This window comes from Panthera leo, chromosome D3 (genome assembly GCF_018350215.1).
Source record: "Panthera leo isolate Ple1 chromosome D3, P.leo_Ple1_pat1.1, whole genome shotgun sequence".
In the NCBI taxonomy this organism is placed as follows: Eukaryota; Metazoa; Chordata; class Mammalia; order Carnivora; family Felidae; genus Panthera; species Panthera leo.
The window spans coordinates 41220481-41245004 of NC_056690.1; the positions used below are offsets into that span (position 1 = coordinate 41220481).

At 50.1% G+C, this 24524-nt stretch overlaps 1 protein-coding gene and 1 long non-coding RNA gene across 2 annotated transcripts in view; one reads left to right on the top strand and one right to left on the bottom strand.

Annotated features, from left to right (window-relative positions):
* Window positions 1–2614: 2614 nt before the first annotated feature.
* Window positions 2615–24524, bottom strand: part of EMILIN2 (elastin microfibril interfacer 2) — a 51807-nt gene continuing 29897 nt past the window's right edge. The window contains exons 4-8 of the mRNA XM_042909999.1: window positions 21000–22928; window positions 7631–8044; window positions 6998–7030; window positions 6321–6449; window positions 2615–3732 (exon numbers count right to left, since the gene is read on the bottom strand). Of these exons, the coding sequence (XP_042765933.1) occupies window positions 3395–3732; window positions 6321–6449; window positions 6998–7030; window positions 7631–8044; window positions 21000–22928 (2843 nt within the window). The 3' untranslated portion in view covers window positions 2615–3394. The remainder of the gene's footprint in view (window positions 3733–6320; window positions 6450–6997; window positions 7031–7630; window positions 8045–20999; window positions 22929–24524) is intronic.
* Window positions 3164–4645, top strand: LOC122203307. The gene is made up of 3 exons (XR_006195122.1): window positions 3164–3253; window positions 3390–3529; window positions 4014–4645. It is a non-coding gene; the product is annotated as an uncharacterized LOC122203307 (long non-coding RNA).

The window sequence follows — 24524 nt, forward strand, 5'->3', positions numbered from 1 at the left end:
TCTTGCCAGAAATTGATAATTTCCATAAATTAGCATTTTGATCTTTGCTGACACTTAAATTTGTCTACAGAAAGGACTTCTTTTTGGTGCTTATTTTTATAAAACCTGACTCCAAAAGTGCGGCTACACCCACAGGAACCAACCTCTCTGGCTTTGTACGTTCTGCCAGAGAATAATTCATTCATACATATGTAATTCCTGGTGTGTCCGCACTGGCATCCTCTAGACTGCTGCCCCCTCAGCCCTTCAGGGGTCCCCTGGGAGACCTGCTCCGAGCCTTCGCCACCCCACCTTTCACTAGACCCTCCCTCAAGGTGAGTACCACTTAGCACTCCTGATGTTTTCATCAGCCTAGGAGAGTCCAAGTGATCTTGGATCAAAAACCACATCCACATACTATTTAAATATCTTTTTATCCCCTCAGATTGCTGGCCCTACCAGGTGCAGCATACGCTGGACACGAATCCCAAAGCCCTCCTCGAGAGCCTGCCTTCAAGTATGGCAGAGCTATTCATTTCATGCTTCTTCACCTTGACGGGAGGGCAGGACAGGGTGAGGGGACAGAGGGTCTTGGGGATGTACTTGGGGAATAGAAAGGAAGCGCTCGGAGGGAGATTGACTGTAAGGAACCGGCTTCTAGTGCCTGGGGGCAGAGCAGCATGGGCTTCTTCCTGCAGCCCTGAAGAGTGCAGCCTTTTTCCTTACCTTGAGGATAGGACAGTGTAGGGGGGGAAAGGAACTTGTTTAGAAAGTGGACATGGATATGTACGATGCCATGTTTTAGATCTGCAAGCGTGGATTGGGTCTGTCTCCCTGATTGCAAACCCTTCTTTCAAACCGCAGATCACTCGTGAGACCACTCGAAAGATGATCGGGTCACTGAGAAAGCTGAATCAATGCGCTACCATGGAAATAATTTCAAATGCAGTGGGTGTTGATTTGCACTCTTTATTTGTGGTTAATCATTTAAATGAGGCCATTTGTTAATGTTAGGGGGGAGTGGGGTCCCAGTCCTGTCTCTGTTTAAGTGCCCTGACCTTTTCCTCGGCAACAGCACCCTTTGAGAAGTCATTTTCTGGTACCTGATTGCATCCTGGGCATGGTTCCTAGCTTAAAGCCTGTCAGCTCCTGGAAGGGGCTGCTCCAGAGCTCCCAGGGTCCTGAGCTTGGCCAGCCTTGCGGTTTCCCTCAGTACAGAGGACGGCCTTTTCCTTTTTGAAAGATGCTGTGTTCTGAGAAGAAACTTCTGAGTTTTCATTTATTTTATCTTGAAGTAAATGCAGGAGGACCTGCTGTCATTAGACTTCATTTATCTTGCCTATCTTGGATACAGAGAGCTGAAATGTACCTTTTTTGGTAAATGAGTCAGTCTGCACTGAGAGAAGAGGACCAAGTTTTTGGCGCTCTAGACAACCATCTACGGAGTAGAAAGAATGGTCCCTGTCTCCCTTCTGTCTGGCCTGTCTTTCCAGCTGCTGAGCATTTGTCCCCTTTGGCGATAAGGTCTTTACAGGGAGGTGTGAGGGAGAGAGGGCTAAAGTATGTGCACGTGCCAGCTGGGTTTTCCTGAAATGCTCCACTGCATTGGGTTTTTTTTCCATGAGTCATGTCTAGGTCGGCCGGTGATACAGCCACCGTTAGCCAATTCCCCAGCTGTGGAAACAGGGAAGGAGAGTGCCCCTCCCCCCAACTCCTGGATAGAGAGATCCAGATTTTAAAGTCCTAAAACCACAAACCTGAAATTCTTGGGTCACTTCTGCTTACCTGGGGGAAGGGGATGAGGAAGAAGGCTCCTTTCTGAAGTGTCCAGGGGCCACCCTATCATCTCATTTGCAAGCAAGCCTAGAAACTCACAGAATTTTTACAGCATATGAGAGTATCCTGGGTGGCTGAATCAGGTAAGCGTCTGACTTTGGCTCAGCTCATCTCACAGTTCATGAGTTTGAGCCCCGCATCGGGCTCTGCTGACAGCTCAGAGCCTGGAGCCTGCTTTGGATTCTGTCTCCCTCTCTGCCCTTCCCCCTCTCATGCTCTGTCTCGCTCAAAAATATACAATAAACAACATTAAAAAATAAAAAAGAGTATCCAGTGGCTTGATTTCAGGCCCAGGAAACTTGTTTCTATGATCTACAACTTTCCCTGGGACTCTAGGCGACTTGCCTCTCCCAGGGGCACTTGATTGGCCAACAGATTTTGCCAGCCTGATGAGCAGAGACCACCTAAAGCTAAGAGTCTTGTGTCCTAGGGGTTTCTGTGGCTGCAGATAAAGGAGCAATGTGCCTGGGCTTCCCTGGAACAGAATGTGCTCTCCATGGGAAGATGCCTGCTTTTCTCCGATGATCTCAGCTTTCAGCGTGTGATCAGTTTTATGTTGGGCCTGTTGTTGCCGGGGAACCCGCAAGTCTGTAAAGCCGCATCTGCTGTGAGCTGAGCCGTGCAGTGAGCGATCTCATTGGGTCGGCCAGCTGCTGATTAGATGTGAATTTTAAGCATCCCCTAGAGGAGCCCCTCTTTAGCTGCAGAGATCACAGGGGGGCCTTGACCTCTAAGCACATCTGGTTTGTCTTTACAAGCAAAAATCAACCCCCAAGTATATAGCTTGGATAGTGAGGGGTAACAGTGATATGGCTGAGATTTATTCAAGCTTACTTTCTACAAGCATAAAAAAATTACCTTTCTGCAGTTTGCTTTTTAGCAACTCTCAGTCCATAAGGCACCAGACTGGAGTAACCTGAAGTGGTTTTTCATCTTTATTGACACTCCCTGTCTTTGCACTTCAAATGTACATGTCATTCAAGGAGCCCCACGAGCTGCACAAGCCCCCTGTGCCTTCCTTCACAGCTGGGCATGGGCCCAAGTGAGCGGTGCCAACCAGCCCTGGGACAGCCCACCCTGGAGACCTGAGGTCTCTGGGGTGGCACGTGCCACCTTGGCACTTCAGTGCATCTGAACTTCTCTCCTGCAGGCAGTGTAAATGCAGACTGCGTCCACAGGAACCACTTTGCCGGCCCGCCACCTCTCAGCCCTGCAGCCCAGCAGCTCTTCTCCATCAGCAAGACGTGGTCCTGGGCAGCAGATTAAGCTCCGCGGTTAACACCCAACGTGCCCGGCACAGGCTCTGTGAGCGAAGCCGCAGGGGAGGCCCCAGCTCCTCAGGTGTCCAGTCGGGATGACAGAAGGTGGTGGCCCCATCAGGCACATGTGTCCTCACCACCTGCCTGGGAACTCTCGGGTGTGTGGCCTCAGCAGCCAGGTAAGGTCTGTATCTTGGGGGAGGTGTTGGGGCGTCTGCAGAAAATTAGACCAGTGCTCCAGTTACATACATAATAAACTGCATATATTAAAGCTTCCAAGTTCTCACAACTATCTTTCCTCTTCCCTTTCCCCAGGCACCCTAGAGGTGAGAAAGGAAAGGATATAAGAAAACCCCACTAAACGTGGAGTACATTTCATCAAAGTCCGTGTGAGCCAAGCGGCCCCCAGTCACCACGATGTTGACACCATCTCCTGCCTTCAAGTGCACGATGAGGTGAAACGCCCCTGGGCCCCCACAAGTGTGTAGAGCCCCCTGGGGCCGGTGGTATTCCAGGAATTCCCTCTTGTAGCCGGCTGTATGCAGCTGGGCCACACTGGCATTGGAGACCGACAGGACAGCTTCCACGTACGCGTCCCTCTCAGGAGTGAGGGTGGCTGTGATCAGGTAGCGCCCATCGTATGGAGCCGTGAAGATCCCTGGGAGGATGAAGGCAGGCACTTGTCACACCATCACAGGACCTTTGTGACAGGTTATCGGTTAACCCAGATTTGGGGAACTAACCATCTCTGTTTGTCCAGGACTGTCCCAGGAGACCCAACGGGGAGAGGTGGTCACCCAACCTCTAGAAGATAGGTTGCCCTGAGGGGACGTACCCCCTTTCTGTACTCGCACCTGCCCTCCACCCACCCAATGACAGACTCCTTAGCTGGCCCAGTCCTCACTGTGACACCCCCTGTCTTCTGCTTGGAACATCCAGGAGAGGACAAATCTTACAAAACCCCCAGGATGTGCTCTGATGACTAGAACTCTCACCTATGCCCGAAGGAGCCGTCAGAATAACCTTCCCCATGCTGTCATGCGGTGAGCACGGAGAGGACCACCCACCCTTGCTGGAAGAGAGTTCAGCTGCTTTAACATTCCTGGCAATGGGGTACACACCAGCTTCAGCAGTGCTATGTGCACGGCGCAGGTATGAAGACGCAGGGTCCGCTCCTACCTCACCCAAGGTTTAGTGGGGAAGCAGCAGCTGCCCAGATCCTGGTTGCATTTTGGGAGTTTCCTCCATCATTGAGAGCACCCCAGGGCCAACTTAGAATAAGCCTCACAACCTGTGTGCTGGGCACGACATCCACAAAATGCCTGAGTTGCCTCCTGAGGAGGCAAGAGCAAAAAGAACCCATAAAGTTTGTCACTAACCCAGGGAGAGGCCACAGCCAGCCCTCCTCACTTGGAAGAGCCAGTCCCCCTGCACGGGATCAGTGTACAGGTGGCATCCATTTGTGGCCAAAAATAAGCAGGCATTCACTGAGCCAGTGGCCCACAGGTTCTGAGCCTGGGGAAGCAGGGGAGGTGGTGGTTGGAGGGAGGGGGATGGCATGAGGAAGGGTACATGGGTTGGTAGATAGACCCATTTGCAAAGCAGCAACTGTAGATGCCCCAAAGCCACAAGGGTCGGAGCCTACACCAAATGTTGGTGAGAGCAGCCACTTCCATGGGCTGTGGGGAGGGCTAGGCATGGACCCCGACCACAGACCAAGAGTGACAGAATGGAGGGCCCAGGAGCCGAGAAGGAATCTCGTGGACTGCCCTGAAAAATGGTCAGAAACTGCCAGGCCCTGTTGCTCCCTTCCTCAGCTTTTAATGACAAGTAAGATAAAGCTGCACAAGTCTTCCTGAGGCACCAGAACGCACGGCCTCCTACACCGCTTAGAGACTGCCTGTGGGGAGGCCTCACTCGGGGTCACCCAGAATGTGAAAGAAATGTCAGTCACCATCTCTGCTTGCAAACGTCACCTGACCCGTCAGGGTGGACAAGCTGTCCCCACCACCCAGGCAGCATGGGGTGAGGGCCCCAGGGGGAACCTGAGCTTGTGGAGAAAGTGAAGGTCTCTGAAAGCAAAGTCTCTTCCCACACCCCAGCCTGGAGAACAGTAGAGTCCTGAGCTTGACTCCAGTTGGCCTGGAGGACCCCGAGTTCCTTTCCCAAGTTCCGTAGGTAACTTTTATGCTCACTAAAACCTAAGCCTTGTCCTAGGAACAGTGGGATTTAGCTAGATGGTGGCCAGGCAGGACAAACACGAGAGTGAGGCCTAAAATCTCTGCCTGTTCCATCCACCCCTTGTAACCTTCCTGACCTCCTCCTGCCCTCACACCTGTGCAGTTCCTCAGGGAGGACTTCTGTGGGCACCGCAGCATGCTGGCACTTGATGGGATCAGAGATGGGCCTCCCCAGCTCTGTGAGCTACTCAGGAAAGGTAACTGGGCCCTCGGCACAAGCCCCTGGGTCCTGCTTTACCCTGCCCCAGCCACACCTGGAGCTGTGCTTCCCTCCAGGAAGTGGGGCCCTGACACGCCTACCCCTTATAGAGGAGACAAGATGCCCATGTCTGGCCTTTCAGGAAGGAAGGCTCTCACTTCAGTCCCCGGGGACAAAGATGGACAGAAGCCCAGGCACAGGTGTGGTGGGAAGGAGGAAGCCAGGAACCCAGGGTGACCTCCGTTGTCATTGTACTGATAATCTGGGCGACAAGACAGATGCTGCAGCCAGGACCCAGGCCCACAGCTAAAGCAGTTCTATTCCAGAGCAGGAGACCCCGCAACCGGGTCCGGTCCCTTCCGGAAGGAGTGCTGTCACCCTTTTTGGCTCTGTTAATGAGCCACGAGCCACTGAAGGAGGCAGGGCAGGGGTGGGCTTTCCCCCATCCTGTCCCGGGGTGTTGGGACAATAGATGCTTAGGAAGAAGACCTCCCCAGGGCTTGGAGGACAGCGGGGAGGGGCCAGGGTGCAGTCAGTGGTGGGCAGAGTCTAACAACAGTGCCAAGGACTGGTATGCTGCTCTCATGACTAGAAAAGGTCACTGCACATTCACCCACCCACCCTGCAGCCTGGCAGCTGCAAACTTCTTCACCTAAAACTCCACAAATCAGGGGAGGAGCAACAGGGGCCAACTGGTCCCTCAGGCACCCACAGCTGCTCAGGCACCTCGGGCGTGGCGTCCCCACCCCGCCTACAGGACAGGGGGCCCGCTGGCATGTGGAGACTATGCACCGCCTCAGAACTCACCAGTGTCGGGGTTGTACACGTCCCCGTCATTTACCAGCACTTTGTTAAAGAGGACGACACCCCCATCGCTGGGGAAAGGCTTCTGGGTGAGCCCCGCAGAGAAAGACACCAGAGAAGGCGCTGGAGTCCCTGGAGCAGAGAGGACATGAAGTATTCACAGGGGTCAGGTTGCACCAGTCTGGAGAGGCAGCCTCACGGTGCTGTTTGGCCTTAAGGTGGCAAAGCACTGTGGGACACAGGGCCAGGCCGGTCCTCGTCTGGTCGGTGGTGGGGACGGTGAGCAGCAGGACAAGCACTGTCTGGGAGTGGACATGTGAGACCGTGTGACACTGTGTGTGTGAGTGTCGGGGGCTCGTGGCAGGAACAGGAAGCTAGGCACAGCCACACCAGGCAGAGACCCAGCCAGTAAGCCTCACCACCAACTCCATGGGCTGGGAAGATGTGTGAGGGAAAAGTCCTAGTCTCAGGCATGACTCAGACCCTCTCTGAGGAGCAAATCTTGGCGGGGGCCTGAGTCCCGTCAGCAGAGGTCTGTCCCTCGGCTGGTGGGCACAAAAGAGCTGGGCCGGGCCTCCACCCACGCTAATAGCTCAGAGGGAGGAGGCCGGACACGCAGGGGAGGGGCAGAGGCCACCGAGGAGAACCAGCCTCCCACCAAGGTCTCCCAGCAGACGTACCTGGGGAGGCCACAGGAGGTGAGCTGGGATATCCTGAAAAACAAAATGGGAGTGGGACATCAAACAGGAGCCCCTCTGTTTCTCCCAGCTCCTCCCACTGTTCTCCTTTAACTAGACCTAGAGCAAGAGCGCCCCTCCCAAGCTGCCCTCCCAGAAATGGGCACAGCTGTACCCCCACTGTGCCTGCTTCCTCACTAGCCCCCTCTCACAGGGCAGAGAAGGTCCGTCAGGGCAAGCTGGCTGGGGGGATCCGAGAAGAAAGTGAGGCTGGACAAGTGTTTGATGGATGCATGGGAGGGGGCGGAAGCATGGATGGACAGGCAAATGCACAGCCCCAAGGAGTATAAACATCCCTAATGCGTATCCTCCTGGGAAAGGCATGTTTTTGGGGGGAGCCCTGTGATCTCTGCAGCTTGGGGTGGCTGAGCAGGAACAAAGGAAGAGAACGGCTAAGGGCAAAGGTGTCTCCTTGTGTTCCCAGCATTGACCCTGCCTGCCTGGCAGCCGTGGTGCTTCGGGGATTTTGGAACTCGCACCCGGAAAGACCCTGCAGCAGACCCCCTAAGGCTCAGGCTGCCCCTCCATCTAGTGTCACCCCCACCACTTGGAGGTGCCCAGCCGCAGGGCCCTTACCTGGTGCTCCTGCAAAGCCCTCGGCACTGGGGATGGGTCCCTGCCCCGTCTGGCCATCCACTCCTTGGGGCAGGCCCCGCCCTGACACGCCCATCCTCCCTGGAGGCCCGGCCTCTCCAGTCTCCATAATGACCCCAGTGGAGCCAGGCAGGAAGGGCAGCCCCGTCCAGCGCGGCCATGCTGGTGGGGGCAGTGGCTGCAGGGGTCTCTTGGGTAGGACAGGCTGCTGGCCTGTGGGCGGACGTTTTCCAGGGTCCTCAGGAAGCGGGGGAGCACTTGGCCTCGGCAGAGGGGTTGGCTTGGGATGAGAGGCCTCCGTGGGGGCCTCCACTGGCCCTGGGTGGGAGGGCCTTCCAGGCACCTGTGGGGCCTTCCCTCGCGGTGGGGGCTGCGTTGCTTCTGAGGGCTCCTCCGCTGGGCATTTGGAAAATGGAGAGAAATATGCAGGATTAAAAACCTCAGACTTGACTGCTCAGCCACAGGCGCCTCTGTGAGATTCGATGGGCTGGGCCCCCTGTGAAGATGTGGGCTTGGTGGCTGTCCCCAAAGCATCAAGAGTCACGGGCACTGCCTTGGGCCAGCACAGAGCAGCCACCACAGTGTGGGGGCAGCATGCCTCACGGCTTCAGAAGGGGGCCACAGGTCAAGCTGCCCTCGGGTCACCCAGGAGCCGATAAGAAGAGCCATGGGGACCCCCTGCACAGGGGCGGAGTGGGGGGAGATTTTCAGCCTTCCTTTCTACACAGTAGTCATGCTCTCCAAAACAGCACCATTCTTGGCCCCAGCACCAAAACTTCTGATTTCAGCACATGATGATACCCTGGATATATCACAAATTACTGAAAGGGACCTGCTGATCCCAACCAACAAATGTTCTCCCAAACCAGCTAGTGTTGGGGTCACTGTGGGTGGCTTCACAAGCTGGGACCCTGCCGAGAGCAGCAGATGCCACAGTGACCCCAGCTGGTGTTAGGGCGCTTAAGCCACCTCAGCAGCAGGCACAGAAACACCCAGCACCTCTTGCCACAGCCTTATCACCAACTAAGGGGATTTCCACGGGAGGAAGTTTCTGATTCACATTTCCCTGCCCTCATGGGAGGGCACTGTGACACAGCCAGGAAGCGGCTGCTCCTTCCTCCTATGAATACATTCCTGGAACCAGCCTTCCACGAAGGCTTCCTGAGGGCCCACCCAACTTTTCAGTCTGTGTGGTACCTGCAGTGTGCCCAGGTTCCAAAGCTATACAATTAATGTCCAGGCAAAATCAGTGATTGCATTTTGACCCACTGTCTAGTTTTGAAACTCGCTAAGGTAACTACAGTAATCAAACACATGCTCCCCTCCCCTTCCGCCACAGAGCCAGGTTGCTTACCCACCTCCGGCCCCCAAGGGAGGCTATTTCTCAAACAGCCTTTCCTGACCAGTGCTCCATGAGAGACTTCAGCCCTACTGAGAATGATTCACCACTTCCTCAGTAGTCCCAAAGATAATCCAGAGCTAACACCTAGATGCAGAGAAGAGAATTCATGTGGTTCTGTGGAATAGCATCAGGCCTTAATTCTCTTCAGAACCACCACTGAGAAGGGCTGGGTTAGACAGAAACTGAGGCAGGTGGACTAAAGACATGTGGACACCAGCCACAGTGGAGGACAGGAGTATGAGAACATGGAAACGCGAAGTCTACGCATTGAATCAAGAAGCTCCCAGCCCCCATTTCCTGCTCACACCCAGGACGCCTACTTATTTATAGCTTAGGTTGGGGATAGGGAGAATCTTCAAAATGACCCTGTAAGAAACCCACCAGCATAAAATCTTATCCAGTGCCTCACCTTTAAATGTGAACCATAGTCAAGATCACTTGATGTACAGAAAACCTCTGATAAGAAAGATCAAAACAAGCCAACCAACGTACCAATGAAAAGGAACTCTGAGGAAACACACAATGCAAGAAAATAAAGAGGTAAAACCCTCAAACAGAAGACACAGTCCAAGATGCAAGAATACATTGGTATAAGAAAGGCATAATCAGAGGCACCTGTGTGTCTCAGTTGAGCATCGGGCTCTCTGCTGTCAGTGCAGAACCTGCTTTGGATCCTCTGTCTCCCTTTCTTCCCCTCCCCCATTCACATGTGTGCCCACATGTTCTCTCTCTCAAAACATTTTTTAAAAAGACATAATCAGAGAATAAGGATGAGCCTTTGCTGATAAAAATATTCTTGCCAAAAATAAGCAAATTCTATGAAAGAGTTGGTAGATAAAAGCAAGGAAATCTTTCAGAAGGTAGGACAGGAAGGCATGGGGCACCTGGATGGCTCAGTTAAGCGGTCAACTCTTGGTTTCAGCTCAGGTTATGACCTCACAGCTTTGGGGGTTTAAGCCCTGAGTGCAGAGCCTGCTTGGGATATTCTCTCTCTCTCTCTCTCTCTTTTCCCCACTTGCACTGTCTCAAAGAAAGAAAGGGATGGAGACAGGGACGGAGAGGAAGGAAGGAGAAAATGAGAAAGAAAGAACTTAAAAAAAAAAAAAAAGGTAGGACAAGACAAAATAATGGACATCAGGAAGGAAACAATAAGAAATCTTTCCTGAAAAAAAAATCAGAAAAACTGGGACATAGGATGATGAGGTGGTAAGGCAAGAATTATCAAATTCTCACACATACACACCATTTTATTTCAGCAAAATTATTGAATAAAAGACCTAAACCAAGATCTATTCCGAGCACTGAGGAAAAGGGGAGATCCTACAAGCTTTCAGGAAAAAAAAATTAAAGTGTGACTTCAAATCCAAAAGGCATCATCAGGTTTGTCAATAACAGTACTAGAAACTAGAAGACAAAAGAACAAGGTCTTCAAATTTTGAGGGAGAAATTGTTAACCTTGAATTCTATACCCAACCAAAATATCTATCAATTATGATTCAAGAATAGGTATTTTCAGACATGCAATAAAAAAAATAAATAAATAAATAAACGATCAGCCCCCCCCCCCCCCCACCTTTTAAGGCTATTTATTTTGAGAGAGTAAAAGTAAGCAGGGGCAGAGAGAGATGGAGGGAGAGAATCCCAAGCAGGCTCTGTGCTGACAGCACAGAGCCCGATATGGGGCTCAAACTCACAAACTGCTAGATCATGACCTGAGCCAAAAACCAAGAGTCAGATGCTTAACTGACTGAACCACCCAGGCACCCCTCAGGCCCCTTTTCTTAAAAAGTTTAGAAAACATACTCCACCGAAACAAACCATACAAAAAAGAAACATTAAAAAAAAAAAAAAAAAAAAAAGTTCAAGACAGGAGAGAGGTTCAAGAAATTTCTAGGATGGTAGTGAAAGAAGTTTCAAATTGAAGTCCTTTAGCAAGTCCAGAGAATAAACAGTCCAGATTGGAGCAAAAAGAGAACTCCAGAAGGGAGGTCATGAATTCAAAAAACAAAAAAATGATCTGATATTTTTTATGGTATAGAAAATTATATTGAGAGGGTATCCTAGGGTAAGAGGAATCCAAAACAGATATGTAAAATCTAGCAAATAATACACTACTACTAATTCAAAGAAAAGCAAAACAAAAAGCAACATAATCATATTCAGCTGTACTGAGCTATTTAGCTCATAACAGCATAAATATTGGCGACTGATTGGCTATTGATAACAGCATAAATACTGGCTATTGTGGTAAATTCTAGTGGGAGGTGGGGAGGAGGGGAAGCAGGGGAGATATAAGCAAGCCTAATATATAAACTAATGCCTACAGCTGCTACATGATATATATAATGTCTAAATACTACATATATAATATCTGTATAAAGAGAAATCTAAAAGTAATAAATGAATTTAGAAACCTAGAGGTAAATGTCAGGGGAAAACAGCCAAAAGAATTGCACATGGCTGCCTCTGGGAAGCTAGAAGTGCCGGGGACGGGGGGGCCAGGGCCTGGTTTTATTATAAATCTCTCTGTACTATTTTATATTTTATAAAACGTACTTGCAGAAGACCCTCCCTTGCGTCTACCCTTGCCATCCAGAGAAACTCACCTGCCTGCACTCTGGGTGGGTCCTCCCTTCCCTCCTCCTCACAGGGAGCCCCTGGCTCAGAGCCCTTCCTCCCAGCTGGCCTGTCTTCCCTCTGGGGGCTGCCCCATCCACTCCCTCAGGCCTCTTTCCTTGCCCCCACGGCTCCTGCCCTTTAGTCCAAGTGTATGGGTCTCCATCCAAAATTTAAAAGTAAACACGTCCCCTCCGTCCTCAGTGGACTGCAGTCAGCAAAGTACAAGCCCCTCACACTGGTCCTTGTTTTCTTACCTGTTCCTACCGCACCCTCCAAACCACCGCTCTTCCTCTGAAAGCCACCGCTTTTTTTCAGAGGTTCTCCCGGACCCCCTCCCCACCCAGGCGCTGTCATATTCATTCACTCTCTCTCCCTCCCTCCCTCCCTCTCTCTCCTCAAAAATCTGCAATCGTCTTCCAGTGCTTATAAAATCCAATCAAATCTCCTCTGACATCCTGAGTCCCTGCCACCTGCTCCACCTCCAGTGTCCTCACTGGTGCCCAGCCCTCCTCTAAGCTTCTCTGGCCACACGCCTTTGGCTTTCAGTGTTTACGCTGCCTAAACCAGCCTCTTCCAGCACCCTCACTTCAGTCCCGGTTCAGAGACCACCCGCTCCGGGAAGCCATCGTGGATTAGCCCAATAGAGCTTGAATAGTCCTGCCTCTGAACCTTGAGGCCCTTTGAGCCTCGGAGGGCTCTTTCAATTTTTTACTATTGTTCCTGTCATGCTGGATGATGAGCAGTTGAGGACACATTTTAATGATCTTTTGTCCCCAGGGTTTGGCATAGGGCCTGGTACACGACACTGCCGACATTTAAGGGTGTGGTGAATGAATGAAGGCTGGAAGGAGGGCAGGCATCATGGGCCACACCTTACCAGCCATTACGTTAGGCATCCTAATTCTGCCAAAAAATCATTGTCATTCTGGGGCCAAATAGGGTAATGCTGGTACACAGAGATGGTGAAGGCTCTTTTATGTCCATCACTCCCTCAACACTCAGGTTTATCACACACAGTGGAAGGCAGAAGGAAAAGAATGGACAAATATTTTCCTTGGGCCAAATATCCCCGCCCCCCCCCCCCCCACCCCAGTCTCCATGGCGAGCACACCCATGCCTGGCTGGGGGCAACTGACTGCTCCGAGACAACCTGTCACCTCACGCAATGCTGCCCTGGGTGCAGTCATTTCCCCCAGCCCCTGCTCCCCCATCTCATGCCAGGTGTTTCCAATGTATACGCATTTGTTACAAAGCTGTAACACAGACTGGACAGCATTTTGCTCATTCTGGAAGGATCACTCCTGGCAGCGGATGGCTTTCTGAACTCAACATGTGTTTCCAATTCAGAGAATGACCATTTGAACCGCGTTCTCCCGGAGAGCCCAGAGTTGCTGCCCTTGTGGTTAAGGCGTGAGGCTCACGCAGGAAGGGACGGCGCGGCCCCACGGGTGCTGCCTCGGGTCCAGGAACCTGCCCCAGGCTCCAGTCCTGATGCGCCCGTGTGGCCTCAGGCAGGGCCACAGCCTTCCCCCCGAAGACGGAGAGGGACCCGGGGAGGGAAGGCCGCTGCTTCTCCTCTAGAGTCTATCTTACTAAAAGCCAATTTCGACTTCACTGCAACAAAGACCTGCCGAAGAAAATCCGCCCTAATCCTCGAGCTGCTAAGAACGTGTGTCTGGCTCCCCTGACAGGCTGTCTCTGCCTCCTGTCAGGGAGGCCTGAAGGGAGGCCGGCGGCCACGGGAAAGTAAACTGCAAGCATGAGGGCCCTTAGGTGTGCCTGGCAGCGTGGTGGGGTCTTGTTACACTGCCAGAGGCCGGGGGACAGACGGTGACCCCGGGTGTCAGAGGCTGTGCCCGGGACCCCGGCCGTGCAAAAGCCACTGACCCCTCCTACCTCAACCACCCCGTCCATTAAACGGGCGGCTCCACGGCGCCCTCTCGTCAACCAGGCAGAACTGGGTGCCAGCGAGACAGAGCGAGGGCGCCGGTGCTCATCCCTAACGGGGACACACGGCGCAGGCGCGAAGTCCGGCTGAGGGGGCATCCGATCTCCCGGGAAGCCGGGGTGCACCTGCAGGCCACAGCCGGCAACAACGCGACCTCCTTCCCGGAGGCCATCAAGACTTGGGATTTCTACAAAAATCCTTCCAAACGCCGACATGCGTCCGGCAAAGCCGGTAGACGGTCACACTGTGCGCCCATGAGAATGGGGCTGCCTGGAGGAAGCGGCTGCTCCTGCTCCCCGCAGAAAGGCTGAGGTGCAAGGGCAAGGGCGGCGGAGGCGCGGGGGTGGAGGGCCGCAGGTGTGCTCAGGGCTGAGGAGTCAACCTACAGAAAACCGGACTTGTTCTGACGACACCTGAAGGGAAACCAGGTCTTCGCGGGAATGACTCTACTCGGAGCAAATGGTGACCCGGAAGCTGTTGTGGTTTGGGCTGGAACGAAAGAAAGCCTCAGCGCCTACGAGGAGGGCTGTGTTGCTTACACCACGGAGGGGACAATGAGTCCCCACGTGACCCACACGAGCAGCCCCGGAATCGGGCTAAACAGCGAATACGGCTCTGCATTTCTGAAAAGTACAACCTAGAGAACACGGAGATACAGACAGCTGTACAAATACATCTGAAGTGGGAAGGAATCTGCAATCACAGAATCTCAGGGTTGGGTGGGCAGGGGTTCTCACCTAGCTGAGCCTCAGCATCGCTTGGGAATTTTTTTGTTGTAGAATTTCACAACCTGATTCTAAAATCTCTGCGGAACTGCACAGGGTCTACACTCCCCGGTTTTAAGACCTACGGCAAAGCTGCATACTCAAGACTAGAGCATGTCTCAACAACTACAACAGAGTCCCCAGGTGAACTAGCACACACGCTGTCCACGTTTGTTGCTGGTGCGGTGTCCAAGTCATGGCTTTCCTTCTCTCTCCTCTTCTTTCCTCCTTGTTTCTCCCCTTCTTTTGGGCACAGTTCTCCCTGGGTGGTTATATCCTGCTGCCTTTGAGGTGGCCTTCCTTCTTCTTCTGGGACCAGAGCTAGGGGGGTTTGTTTTGTTTTAATAACAAATTTAATTGCAAGTTCCTGGGTCTCACCTCATCCCTGTTGAGTAGGAATCTCCTGAGTGAGCCCAGGAGTTCTTATTTTTCTAAAGCTCCCAGAGGATTTTTGCATGCAGCTATGGGACACCTCAGCCCTGAGAATACCATGGTTCTAAATTCAATGGTTAAGATGCAGAAAGGCAGCCGCAACTTACCCCCACCAAAGGGCATTACGAACCCCAGATGCCCGCAGGGTGTAAGGGAGCACATTGCAGGGGTCAGGATGGTCTGAGTATATGCAGTTTATTTTAGACGTTAGATATTTCTAAAACCCTGACTTGGTCCATCATGCCATCTTGGACCTAAACTGGCCCAAACCCAGCCGATTTCAAGTTGAGGGCATGACTGTGGCATCAGGCCACTCTTCCCCTGGCCAGGTTTTATGGTTAAATATTTAGAAAATCCATGCTTTTTCATTCTTGTAGCAGAGCTTGAATTAAGCAGCTTGATAAAGATGGGATTCCTAAATCTCTAACACAACTAAATGAAATGTTGTGCTTAGTATAATTCAAGTTATAAGAGAAACAGCCCTCAGACTTGAGCAGAAGGGGGGGGGGGGGATTTGAAAAAGGAAGTGATACTCCTGTCACTAGAGTCTGTTGAAACAACATCATGGCATCTAGGCGGGCATGTCCCTTCTTGGAACAGTGACGTAGGGAAAGAGAGCTTCCCTGATGCACAGAAATATTCCTCTGCCCACCATCTCCACCCAGCGGGAGCCCCAGGTGCTTCAACACCAGGAAGTCCCCTCTCTCCTACTGTAAGCAGAAATGCTGGAGTCCAGCCAGGGCTCAGCGTCTGTGTCACACAAGAAGGCTGGGATGTGCCGGCTGTCAGAGAGGGCAGCCAGCCACAGCCTTGCTGACAACGCTCGTTACAGGCCAGGGCAGTCCTCAGGCCCAGGCAGGAAAAGACACCTTTCACTCATGCAGGGAGCAGACCCTGGAGCTGCCCGCCACAGAGGAACTCCTGCCCCACAAGATGCTGACCAAGGGAAATGGAGGGGGTGCTGGCCAGAAGCACAGTGCCCCACCCACGCATGACAATGGGAGTGAGCGTGCCCAGGCAGACAGCCAAACCGTTATGGCCACATCAGACAGAAGGACAAAGGACTTAAGAACCACCTTGTCATTTGGAACCTAACTTATCCCCAAGTGTTGAGCTCTTTTTTTTTTTTAATGTTTATTTTTTAGAGAGAGAGAGTGAGCGTGAGTGGGAGAGGGGCAGAGAAAGGGGGACAGAGGATCTGAAGCAGGCTCTGTACTGACAGCAGAGAGCTTGGTGTATTGCTCGAACTCACGAACCGTGAGATCATGACCTGAGCCGAAGTTGGACGCTGAACTGACTGAACTGCCCAAGTACCCCAGTGCTGAGCCTCTTGTCAACAAAAGTATTTGAATGTGAATCCTGAATGCCAGGGAGAGGAGATTTCTAGGCTTTTTACACTTTCTACTTGCCCCCCAATTTAAAGAAAAAGAAAGGTAAATTGAGAAAACCCCCACTGGCTATCTAGAGCATTCCACAGAGCAGCCAGGAGCCGGACACCCAGGGGTCTCCATCCATGTCTGCTGTGTGAACAGGCTGCTCTGACTCCTTTGAGGCTGGATGCCGGGGGGTTTGTAGGAAGAAAAAGGGAGAAAAGTGCAGCCATGAGCAGATTAAACATTATAGGGGTCAGAGGATTAAAATAATAGGTAATACTGATTGAATAAATACGAGGGGCCAGGCACTATTTAATACTCCACTCTTTATGAGTATTAATCCTCTTTAAGCAAACTTTTTGAGATCAGCGTCATTATTATTTCCAAGTAACCGATGCAGAAAGTGAGGTAATTAGGTAGATAAATAACTTGCCCAAAGTCCCAGAGAAAGCATGGAAGTAGCTAGGATGGCAAAGCTGAGAAATAATAAGCACTTCCTGGCTCAAAATCCTCTGATCAACATTGGAAAAAAAGGGGCGGGGGTTGCCTGGGTGGCTCAGTCGGTTAAGCGACCAACTTCGGCTCAGGTCATAATCCTGAGGTTCTTGAGTTCAAGCCCTGCCTCCAGCTCTGTGCTGACAGCTCTAGCCAGTTTCAGATTCTGTGTCTCCCTCTCTCTCTGCCCCTCCCCTGCTTGCACTCTGTGTCTCTCTCTCTCAAAAATAAACATTAAAAAAAAATTAAAATCCTCTGATCGTTTCTCATCATACTTAAAATTCAAATCCTTTACCATAGCCTATAAAATCCTACATGACCTGGTTCCTTCCTGACTTCAATGCCCAGGACTTCCCACCCTCCCCTTGTTCATATACATTCTGCGTTTTTCAAACAGGACAAACTCATTACTGCCTCAGGGACTTTGAACATGCTGTTCCCACTGCTTGGACCACTTCCCACTTCCCACTTTGCTTTCACTGCAAAGCCCTGCAACTAAGTCACCTCCACTGAGCAACCCTCCCTGACCACTCACCTAAAATATACCACCGTCTCCTGTTCTCCATGAAGTTGCTCTGTTGTGTCTTTCCTCGAAAACTGATCACTAGCCGAAATCAGATCAGCATTTAGCTTGGCTGTGCATTGTCTGTCGTCCCGCTAGAGTGACATGCACGAGGGCCGGCACTGCAGCACTAGCACACGGCTCAGTTGAAAGCATATGAATGAATGGGTGGGATGGAGGGGGGCTGGGAGACGGGCATCACACCCACTTTACTGAGCTGAAGGTGAGAAGGTGAGTGAAGGTTCTTCACCTTTTGGACGTTAGGCACCTCTCTGAGACCTAGATGAAAGCCATGGACTTTTTATCCAAAAAAAAAAAAGCCAACATTTGCAAATAGTTTCAAGAGTCCCTTCTAAAACCCAGGGAAGAACATTTTCAATAATGGGAGGGAGACAAAATACTCAAGGAGGGATCTACTTGAGCATCAGCTGAAGCCGCTTCTGCTCCCACACTAGCTGTCTCCTGGATAATTCAGGCCCCCTTAGGGATGTTTCCAAAGAAAAGAACAGCATCTGAGAACAGGGTGGTGCACTGAGGAGAAACACCAGAGTTTGCAGCCCCGGGCCAGCAATCTGGTCACTGGTCCAAACCTACGTTATGCATCCTCTTCCCTGGGCCTTTTTTCACCAAGGGAGATATAATAACTGTCATTAATATTCCTTTCCTCCCAACACATAGAAACCGCATCCCCCTTCCAGAGCTGACTTGCTTTGACCAAGAGAATGGCAGAAGGAATGCCACGGCAGCTCAGCACCCAGCCTGGAAGGGGCTAGCGGTTTCCAGTTTCCTTTATGAGCCAGTCACCATGTAGTAAGTCTGACTAACCTGAGACCACCAGGCTGTGAAGAAGCCCAAGCCAGCCACATGGAGAGAGAGAAAGACAGAGAATGGCCGCATGGAGGAGGCCTGAGGGGCCAGACATGTGACGAAAGCCTTCCTGACCTTCCAGCCCAGCCAGGCCCAACTGCCAGCTGATTACAGCTGAGTGACTCAGGCTGATGCCAAATGGAGCAAAAGAACCACCACGCCAAGCTAAGCCAAGACCTGATGAGCTCCTGATGCACAGAATAGTGGAAAATAATACATCTTTGTTGTTTTAAGCCACCAAGATTTGGGGCAGGTTGTTACATGACAATAGATAACCCATTCATACCAACCCTCCTGCTTTTCTGGGCCCATACCCAACCCTCAATTATTAGCTCCAGTAACACCTCATTCCAGAAGTTTCTCTTCTCACTCCACCTCTCTCTCTTCACTCCTCCAGCCTCTGAACTCTCAATTTCCTCAACCCCGAAGGCTTAGCTCAGGGGCTGTCTCCTCCAAGGAGCCCTCCCTGACTTCCACAGTGGCCATAAGCGCTTCTCCACACACCCAGTATGCCTGTGCACACCCCATGCCCATGACCATCCCTTTGTCAGCTTGTTTGTCCCCAGACTGTTATTGTCACTTGCATTGTCATCCACATAATCCACACACATAGCTCATTAACTACCACATTATAGGGGCTCAGTAAGACCTTATGAACTGAAAGAACAAACCCCTACACCACTCGCTGGACATTTACATACTATTGCATTCATTCCTTCTGCAGACCTGTGTCTCTTTACCACTGTGATTGAAAACGCCTTGAGGTTAGGGATCATGCTACTCATCTCCATGCCTCTCACAGAGTCTTGCACACAGCAGGTGCTCAGTAAATGCTCTGTTGACTTTTAACTGGTCAATGTATGGCTTTCACTGTGACCTTAACTCCAGATTCCCCCCTAGACCTCTGCTTCTCAGGCTGCAGATCTCCTACACCTTGACACTGTAGAAGGACAGAGAAGGCTCTGCTGGTTTATTTTTGGCTCCTTTCAATCAATGGAATTCTTGAAAGGCCACACATTCTACATTCACAGCAATGAATTCATTCCAAAAGGATAATCTTTTAGAAGCTACATTCTCTTTAAAGACATTCACCTCCAACTCCTACTTCAGCAGACAAAGTGTGAAAGAGTTAACACAGCTTCCCATACTGCCTGGGAGTTGCAAATCAACTGGAAATATCTGATTCAATCTGTTATTATAAAACACAGTCCAGACAGCACTGTCACCACAAGGGACAATCATTCTATGAACACACACAGTGTTGTGACCTTTACTCAACATTCCAGAGATACAGGAGCTGTGTGGGCCTGGGAGGAGGGGAGGCTTATAAACAGTGTGGTGTAGTGGGCCCAGCACTGGGGGGGCGGAGGCCAGCTTCCTGGTCCTGGCTGGCCTGGGTACCTCCTTATCTACAAACTCCTTTTCTCTGAGAACACCCAAAGCATTTTCCCACCTGACTACTTCAGATCCTCCAGCTTCCCGGGGACCTGACCACGACTCTCCCCAGCCAGGCCCGTGCTCAACTGCCCCTCATGTTTCAGCCCTCCGCTCCTTGGGTTTTATGACTCAGCTTGGACATAAAACCCTATAGGCTCACTCCAGGCCATGACATCTCAGCTCAGTGTTGGGGGTCTTTGTCACCTGGAGCTGAGCAAGGTGGAAAAGGTGGTAAAAGCCCAAAGGGGAAGAGAGGAGAAAACAGGGAGAGGGCAGGTCAGGAAGTAGGGTCCTTCTGGGCATACAGCTGGCCCTCAACAAGTCCTTTTGGAACCAGTAAGTCTGCATTCAACTCTCGGACACACGAAGGAGATGTGTGCTGGACTGGAAAACAATTCTTGGATGCAGCCCACCCAAGGTTCTCGTTCTGGCCCTGCCACTCCCTAGATGTGTGCCCCTGGGTACACTTCCCCTTGGGAAAGCAGAGGTTGTTGTGGGGCTCTATGACATGGCCTGAGGGAACTAGCCCAGTGCTGGTCCCCAGAAAGTGCTCAATAAGTGTGAACTCACACTTTCCCTCCCTGCTTCCAATTAGAAAAGGCTGTCTCATTATTGAGGCCACCTATATGAAAGAATCCAGGTATAAGAGAAGCTATGTCCTTCATGGATGATGTGCTAAACGCTCAAGGAACAAAGAAATTAACTTTGTTGAATACATTGTTTCATGTTATTAAGGAACCACTCATTCATTCATTCAACAATCATTTGCTCCGTGTCTAGTGTGCAGCAAGCATTGCCTAAACACAACTGATATGCTTCCTTGTTGTAAGCACTATACGGCTTTAAACAGTTACTGCCCCTAAAATGCTTTTTGTCCATGGTCTTTGGAAAGGAATATGACCGTATTCTATCTGCCATCATCTAGACCTCAGATTTCAGGAGACAGGAGGTGGCCCAAAGATAATGATGACAAAGATTATAATGACACCAGCAAACAAAAAGTACTGCTTATAGAGAAGTGAGCAGATAAGCAAATGGGAGTCTCCCTAAGTAGCCAGTGCTCCAAGTTGTTAGGCCAAAAATCTGACCCCAACTCTAAGCTCCCCAACATGACAGTATATATAGATCCACATCTTGCCCTTTTCCTCTGTGGCAAAGGAGCAGTTTCATTTTCAATTTGTTGTGGACTGATAACTTTTGTAAAATGCACAGATGGTGTGCCTGAATCCTGCAGTGATGTTAAATTGTTTTAAATAAAAGTTTCTAAATACTAACTCTCGATGTTGGTTTTTATCTCGCTGCCACTCAGCACCAGTGATTCACAAACTGGCACCAATCTACGAACCACACTTTGGGTAGCACTGATGTAGTGAACTCCACAGACCATCCAAAATCTAGCATAATGCAGGCTGTGAACAAATACAAGAAATGGGATAGTAACGGGCAACTTACTTGCTGATGGCTGAAATTTGATCAGGTCTTGCAAGTCAGTAGAAATCTGGAAAACATGGCTATAGAACTGCTGGACTGAATTCTTCAGGCCAGATATGTCTCTGGAATGTGACCGGAGTGTCCCATTCATCTGCCTGACACAACTCCAGAGGCTGTTGACATGCTTGTTGAGCCCCTCCTTGATCCTCTGAAGACTTCCGGAGATGGAGTCCAGCTTGCTGCAGGCTTTCTCCATATGAGACACCCTGCTCTCAACCACAGACATGTCCCTCTGGACCCCATGTGTGTTCTCCTTACAAGTGTCCAGTTCAGAGAGGACCTGGCTCTGCAGCCGCTGCCACCTCTCCTCCAGGTGGCTGCAGCAATGAGCCATGGGGTCCTGGGGAGACGGGAGGGGCTCCACCGTCCTTTCCTTCTCACCCCCCTTAGAGAACCCCCCCACTGCAGCATTTTTACCTTCTCTACAACTGTTTAACTCCTTCTGGAGATGATTCACATCGTCTTCTGTGTGGTTTAGTTGAGAATAAAGAAAACTAAAATCCTGTTGAAGTTTCTGGATGCTACGTTCGGTTTCTTGAAACTTCCTATGCATTGTGTCATTCAGAGATTTCAAAAGGTTCAAACTATCACCCGCTATGTGGTCTTCTCCATTTGGCAAAGTATCTTCTATCCCATGAGGCTCTCCCTGAAAGTTCTGCAGGCAAATATCCTCAACAACTTGAACTTTGCTCTTCAGGTGGTTTAACTCTATCATGACCTGTTTGCTCCCAGCCCCTGACACACCTGGCAGGGCTGAGGCTGGGGGAATGAGTTCTGCATCAGTGCTATTGGCCACCTCCAGGAGAACACTCCCCAGGCGCTCTTCCAGAGACTGGATTTTCTGATCAAGAAGTTGCTTCAAGTCATCTACCTCACCATTAATGGTCCCCCGAAGGGTTTCTTCAATGTAGAAGCAATGTTCTTCCGCATTCCTTTCTGTCACATTGATCCTCGCATCTAGTTCATTCCATCGTGCATCAAAGTCCACATCTGGCTCTGGAACTACAAGGCGGTCAAATTCATTGTCCAGGCGTGCATTCAGCATTCTGGTGGCTTCAGCAACCCTTTCGATTTTCTGGTCTAACATCTTGATCTGTGGCCCAAAGTCACCATTCTTTTCACTATTACAGCAGTTGGACCGAGCTGAAGGATCTTGTACCCGGTCTCGAAGATCGTTTATTTCTTTTCTCAGGTTTGTTTCCTTCTCTCCTATTAGCTCAATCACTCCCAGGTAGCTGCTCCCATAATCATCACACTGCTGCTGGAGACCAATCAGCTTGTACTCGCATGAGTTCTTCAGGTCGGCCAGCTTTCTGTCCATTCCTTCCATGAGCTCCTCTCTCAGGGCATCAATCTTACTATCAACATAGGCTTGGTAGAGTTCATTGGTCGTCATGGTCACCGTAGGGCCCTGGGCAGCCTCCTGGAGCTGTTTGAGCTGTCCTTCATACCCCTTCACTTTCCCATCCAGCTCTTCCAGCTTGTCACTCTTGGTCTTCAGAGCATCCTTGACCTCGGCCAATTCGGATTTGATGTCCTTCATGCCAGATTCCTTATTGTTGAGGACATCAGGAAGCTGGACAGTTTCTGTGTCTCCACCAATGGCACTGTCAGGCACTGGCTGGGGATGCAGATTACTGAGCCATGATGCCAGCATTTTGCTGGCATCATCCTGAACGGCATGTTTGAGGTTTTCGTTCACTCCAGCAATGGAAGACTGGAGATCAAGAACTGTTCTTGTGAGTCGGAGAACCTTCTCCTCAAGCACCTGGATTTTTTTTTCCTGAAGTTCTTGCGCCCCCCCTTTCGGATCTATGACTTGACTTGGTTCTGTGGCACGAGTTGGTGGCAAAATCTTCTTGGGCTCTGAGACTTGGCTTGGTTCATTATCTGTTACAAAGAAAGAGTTGGACATGACTTAACAAGTTCTACCTTTTCCCATTTTCTGCAAAGACAATAAACAGGGTACTTAAGGAATGCACTTAAACCTTCACTTATAGATCCCCTCTCACCATAGGCAATTATTGTGGTAGAGAGAAAAAGACCATGGCCTTTGAGTCAAATAGGCCTCCCTTTGCATTCTGGCTCTGTTGTTTACTGTCTGCCCTGGAGCAAGTTAATTAACTTCTGTGAACAATAATCCCCTCATCCATGAAGCAGAGGTACTATCTTCCCTTTTAGGGTTGTTGGGAGAATATGTAGTACATGGTACATAGTAGGTAGTCCATGGTCTCTTTCACTCTAAAGGGAAATTTTTTTTAAGTTTATTTATTTTTGAGAGAGAGAGAGACAGACAGACAGACAGACAGACAAAGAATCCCAAGCAGGTCCCAAACTACCAGTGCAGACCCCAACACGGGACTCGATCTCACAAACTGTGAGATCATTACCTGAGTCCAAATCAGGGTGTTCAACCAACTGAGTACCCACATGCCCCTAAAGGGAAATATTCTTAATCTACTTTGTCATATGAACACATCATTCTCACATTAGTGAGCTGCAGCCACACCCCAATGGTTGACTACATACTGTAAAACCACAAGAAGCCACTTTAGTGATATCCACCCATTAGCTGTTGGGTGATATGATATCATATTAAGCAGTCAATTATCCTCCAAGCAACTCCTAAATGTTATTTTACTTTTGTTAGCATCGCTATGCTAACAAAGTCTCATAGACATTGTTTAGCACTGTTATGCAGTTGGGGAAACTAAAAGCTAAAGAGGGATAAAGCAGTGACTCTACTGTCACCTCCTAACAATAAAGCCATGTGGTCACATATACTAAGATTCACTAAACCAAAGAATATAAACATTGACTTTTTGATAATCCTACTCTGAGAAATATACGTCCAAGGAAATAGTCCAAAAGAAATAAAAAAAGTTAATAAGGATGACTGTGATGAGTCCTAAAATGAAAATAAAGTGATAGATACAGAGATAGATGAACTAACCAAAAACAAAATTATTGAAACGTGAGGCAGTAGGAACCTGGAAGCAAACCACACCCCTGAACTCACAGTAGGATGCAAGGAATACTAGAAAGGGGCTAACATCGACAAGCCTGGAGATGATACAGAGACTATCATAAAGGATGGAAAAAAATCAAACATAACATAGAGACTGCAATGAAATAAAATGCATTAAGGTACACTGAACAAGCGCTAGAAGTAAATGTAGAATGTTGTAGATATTTGACTTTAACGTTGTTTTTTCCTCCCCTAAACTTTTGCACACAACCATAACAACAGCTATTATTCATGAAAATCAGCTTTGTTGTCAAATCAAGACTGGAAGTCAGATGGCCAAACTCTCAAGCAGAGAACTATAAAGAACACCTTATTTTCCACACTGAAAAATGTATTCTACCTCAAGACACCAGGAGGAAAAAACAAGTTGTTGAATCACTTACAAATGAAATGCCTTTCTGAGCAAAGGAAATAAAAGCAAAGGGCAGGAGAAGAGGGAAGATCAGCACATGAGGAAA